General features: G+C 31.9%; 1 protein-coding gene across 1 annotated transcript; it reads left to right on the top strand.

Moving 5' to 3' along the window:
* Positions 1 to 2,990: 2,990 nt before the first annotated feature.
* LOC107488637 (tryptophan synthase beta chain 1) lies at positions 2,991 to 4,746 on the top strand (the record flags this gene model as incomplete). Its single annotated transcript, XM_016109389.3, is given in 5 exon segments — positions 2,991 to 3,386; positions 3,508 to 3,680; positions 3,682 to 4,251; positions 4,371 to 4,465; positions 4,575 to 4,746. Coding segments are annotated over 5 exon segments (1,337 nt in total), but the record flags the coding sequence as incomplete, so codon positions are not given.
* Positions 4,747 to 5,092: the final 346 nt, after the last annotated feature.

The following is a 5,092-nucleotide window of genomic DNA, read 5'->3' as shown; positions in this document are numbered from 1 at the left end:
ATAGATAGAATAAAATCTACACCACATTCACATACAAAAGTAGGTTAGCACAGCCACGAAAACGATCACGTAACTCATAAATCTGAGTTTTCGAATTAATCCGTTTAATACTTTCCTAAGTGTTAATTAGTATTAAATTAAAATATAAAATAAATACTAATTGACAAAAACAGATTTTCTATACTTTCCTAACCAACATAACTAACTCTCGTTTACATCTTCTCTGAAATTTAGCAGGAGATTTACGGTCACTCTAAATTTGTCTCTAAGTTCATTGAACAAATATACTGATAAAGTTAGTTAAATAAAAACAAATTAAATTAGACAAATTAATTACTAACACGTTAATTAATTATAAAAAGCAAAAAGATAAACAGTGAATTAAAAAGATACTAATCTATTACCTTGTACGAGTTAAACGCTCTTATCCAGATATACTTTTATTTTTATTTTCTTCTTTTTAGTTACTAGATTAAGTATAAGAAATTAAAGAATACTTTAAAGTTCAAACGCGGTTGACGTTTGCCACTTGGGAGTTAAAACGTGCTTTTTGTATTACTCAACAATCGCAAAATTCTTGAGAAAAACGTTGATAAAATGTGAAATGCACATAATGTATACTTGCTTATCAATTTTGTCAACTTGCAAGCGCTAGATAGATTCTCTCCCCGGGGAATGCATCCGGAGTGCATAGAGAGAATCTGTCAATTTGGAGCACAGTTTTGAAATTTCTCATACATATGCTTATTATTATCACATGCATCATGCATATAATTGTACATGTACTGTATCTATTGGTTTCATTCAACACATTTATTTCACCTTTTTCCAAAGTTTATTGTAGAATTCCACGTTTACTTTTATTTTTCATCACCCGTTATTGCGAAAATATAATTAATATTATCCAAATCTTTAGTTTTCACTTTAAACGTTTAAAAAGTATATTTTAGATAATCTCTAATTTTAGATATAATTTCGATTTTATTTTAAGTTCTACAAAATGACAAATAAATATTTATAAAATGACATATCATAAATAATAATTTAAAATTAAAAATAAAATTTGTTTTTTTAATATTTAATATTAGTTTAGTTATAATTTTATATTATTTTTAATTATTTTATCAATATAATTATGCGAATGACAAAATTTTATTAATTTTTTATTAAGATGATACCGCATGTATTGCTATTCTAATGCAAATTTTTATTTTAAATTAATTTATTTCTTAAAATTATCTTCCATGTTCATAATAAAAACTGTGACTTTAGCCATGACTCATAATTTTCCATTACAGTTAAGCGTAGCCCTATTGTTTTAATCCAATTCCCTACATTTATACATTATAAACACTACTTCGATCAGAGAACCCTCGCTTCTTGTTCAATTCCAATTAAAATTCTTCATTTTACATATATAGTAAACACCGCTAATTTGTTATTTTCATTACATTTTAAATTTTCTTGAAATTGTTTTTGTCGTTCATACTTTTTTAAAATATTTTTATCAAGGTTTAAATTTATAGTTCAGGGTTTCTTATTTTTGTTTAAGTTATATTTTGCTCTAAATTCAAATGCACTAATTTTTAAGGAAATTAATTTTGTATTTTGAATGCTGGACAGAGAATGAAAATATAAGATATTAAATCTAAATATATATTTTGTGCATTTATTTAAATGAATTTTAATTATCGTTAACTGAATAAAATTAAAAACTAAATTTTGTTAATTACCTTGTTGTATTGATAAATATGTAATAGCTACTTCTAATGAAGCACATTTAAAATGTTGAAGGAAAGCATTATACTTCTCATTTATAGATTATTTAGTTAGCAGTGAAATTAGGTATTCTTTAAATACTAATTTTTATTCAATTTAAAAAAAAAAATAAAAAGCAAGTAATTTTTTTATTTTTTAACCAATTAATACATGAAAATAAATATTTAAATTAATTAAATAATAATAAATTTAAAAAAAATTAACTAAAAATTGAAAATTAAAAGAACAACTAACATTTTTCTTTAGCTCAACATCGAATTAAAGTGAAAAAGAATACAAGTCTAAGAAAAGACAAACAAATGCTTGTTAGAAGTTAGAACAGTAGCCACAAGTACATACGCATTTACCTGTTAACGCCTGTAGTGATCTTAAACATAATCTTAAATTCTAATGGTATAAAAATAAAATATTAATAAAAAATGTTGGTTAGTATTAATAAAAAATATTAGTTTTTTAATATTTTTCTTAAATATATTTATATATTTGTTATATTAATTCTGTTTCATTATTTTAACAATAATTAACAAATATAAAATAAATAAACAAAAACTAAATAATGTAAAATAGAATAATTTTAGATTATTTTAAATTGATTTTTTATTGATTTCTAAATACTTTGTGTTCTTTAAATCTAATCTGATAGATGATTAGTTATATTGATCGAAAAAAAAAAATGTTCTCAGAGTGAGAATTAGTCATAGGGCTTCTTTGCGGGAAAAGTATAGGGAGCCAATGGTCTAAACGTACAATGTGTACAATAGAGGTTTAGGAAGTATTAGAGATATGACCATTAGTATTACATTGTCCTGTCAGGTTACGTTTTTGGGATGAGTGAGTTCATGACATGGTATTAGAGTTCTAGATCCGAAAAGTTAAGAGTTCGATCCTTGGTGAATTCCAAAATCAATTTAAGTTTTTAGGATGAGTGATTTTATGAGATGAGATGTTTATTATCCTTGATATTCAGATGGTTATTCTGGATAATATGAGTGATGTTCATTTTATTCATGGACACTTCAAAGTTCCAACTCATATTCAGTTAGCCAATAGCGTACCATTCCTAAACTTGGCTTTTACTCGGTTGTGAGGTCAAGTGCGCGGCAAACTGTAGCTATAGGCTTCTACTCGGTTGAAAAGTCAAGTGCGTGGCAAATTGTAGCTATAAAAGCGGGCATAGGGAAAGCAGGAGTTTATCACTTTTTACAAACTAACATAAGCAACCACTCTCATCTATATATACTCTCTAAGCCATCAATTTCATTCTCACTCACAAATTAAAAATGATGACATGCAAATTGCAGTTAGGGGCATTTGCTAGCAGCAGCAACCATTACAGGCAGCAAGGAGCACCCAATAAAGTGAGCTCCTGTTTGATGGTTGCCACTGATGATCATCAAGACACCAAGTTGGCCAAAACTTATGTGCCTACTATAAAACCCTTATTAGAGAAGGAGCTGCAAGAGAGGAATAATAATACTGATGCCCCCATCATTAACTCTGGTAAATTTGGTAGGTTTGGAGGCAAGTTTGTACCTGAGACACTTGTAGTTTGTTTGAGCCAGCTTGAAGCTGAGTTCAACAAGGCCCTACATGATGAATCTTTTAAGGTTAGAAAATTCACGTCAAGCTAATAAGCTTCACATGCATTATGCATGAACAACAATAAAATATAATCAAATCCGGCAATTAATAAGTTACGTTTGGTTTCGTTGTTATTGTGGAATGCAGGCAGAGCTAGCAGAGTCATTAAAAGACTTTGCAGGGAGAGAGACGCCACTGTATTACGCGCGGCGGTTATCGGAGTACTACAAGATGAACAACAATGGAAAAGGCCCTGACATATACCTCAAGAGAGAAGATCTCAACCACGGTGGCTCCCACAAGATGAACAACGCTCTTGCANNNNGCTGGACAACACGGCATCGCAACCGCCGCAGCCTGCGCTAAGCTTGGTTTGGAATGCACAGTGTTCATGGCCGCCAAAGAAATGGAGAAGGAAAGTTCTAACGTGCAGTTGATGAAACTGTTAGGTGCTAAGGTAGAAGGGGTTAATGGAAGCTTCAAGGACGCAGCATCGGAGGCATTTCGGTGTTGGGTGGGAGAAATGGAAAACAGTTACCACTTGACGGGTTCGGCAGTTGGGCCGCACCCGTGCCCGACGATGGTGCGTGAGTTTCAGTCAGTGATAGGGAGAGAAACGAGGAAGCAAGCGTTGGAGAAATGGGGAGGGAAACCAGACGTGCTGGTAGCGTGCGTGGGGACTGGATCTAACGCTCTTGGTTTGTTCCATGAGTTCTTACAAGACAAGGATGTGAGGCTCATTGGTGTTGAGGCCGGTGGGTGCGGCTTGGAGAGTGGGAGACACTCTTCCACACTCGCCACTGGTGAAGTGGGTGTGTACCATGGAGCCCTCAGCTACCTCTTGCAGGATCAGGATGGACAAATTATTGGACCACACTCCATTGCCCCTGGGTCCGTATTTATCGATCTTATTAAATTATTATTATTAACTCCTAATTACTTAGTTACTACATGCTCTTTATTTTTAAGTTTTAACCTCAAAGTAATTGGTTCGTTGCTTCAATTTGCAGGATGGAGTATCCAGGAGTTAGTCCTGAGTTGAGTTACCTAAAAGAAACCGGACGCGCCGAATTCTGCGTTGCAACTGATCAAGAAGCTCTTGATGGTAAGGCACATTTCACCTTTATTATGCTTGTTGAACACACAGAAATTAATTAATGCTTAAACTCTTGAAGGATTTTACTTTTTACTAATTAATTGATGATGTTTGGCAGCTTATGAAAGATTATGCAAATTGGAAGGCATATTTCCATCATTGGAGGCTGCTCATGCATTGGCTAGCTTAGATAATCTGGTCCCTACTTTATGTGACGGCAGCAAGGTCGTTGTAAACTGCAGTGGTTGTGGAGATAAGGATGCAGCTGTAGTCTTTGATCGCAAATTATTATTCATTATTATTTTGTTTGTACCAATCCGTGTATAGTCCATCCTCACTTAGCCATTTTGGCCAACTTGTATAGTATAAGTATAGTTGCTTTAATAATTTCTTCCCCCCATATGAATTGAAATCGTATATATGTTGTCTCCTTAAGCAAACTTTTCAACAGCCTCATACAATGCAAAAACATCTTTGATAAACATTAAGTCTTTGAAAAATATGATATATGAGCAATAAACTTCAACGAGCTAATTATAATGTAGTAATTCCATAACTTCATTTTTATGTTCCACAGATAATTTAGGGCGTATTTGGGTGAACTATTAAAATATTTTTTTTGAGTTATCTATTTTT

The sequence above is a fragment of the Arachis duranensis genome, chromosome 5 (assembly GCF_000817695.3).
Source record: "Arachis duranensis cultivar V14167 chromosome 5, aradu.V14167.gnm2.J7QH, whole genome shotgun sequence".
NCBI classification, from domain to species: Eukaryota; Viridiplantae; Streptophyta; class Magnoliopsida; order Fabales; family Fabaceae; genus Arachis; species Arachis duranensis.
The sequence above is the reverse complement of the archived record's forward strand: the minus strand, read 5'-3'. Positions and strand labels throughout refer to the sequence as shown.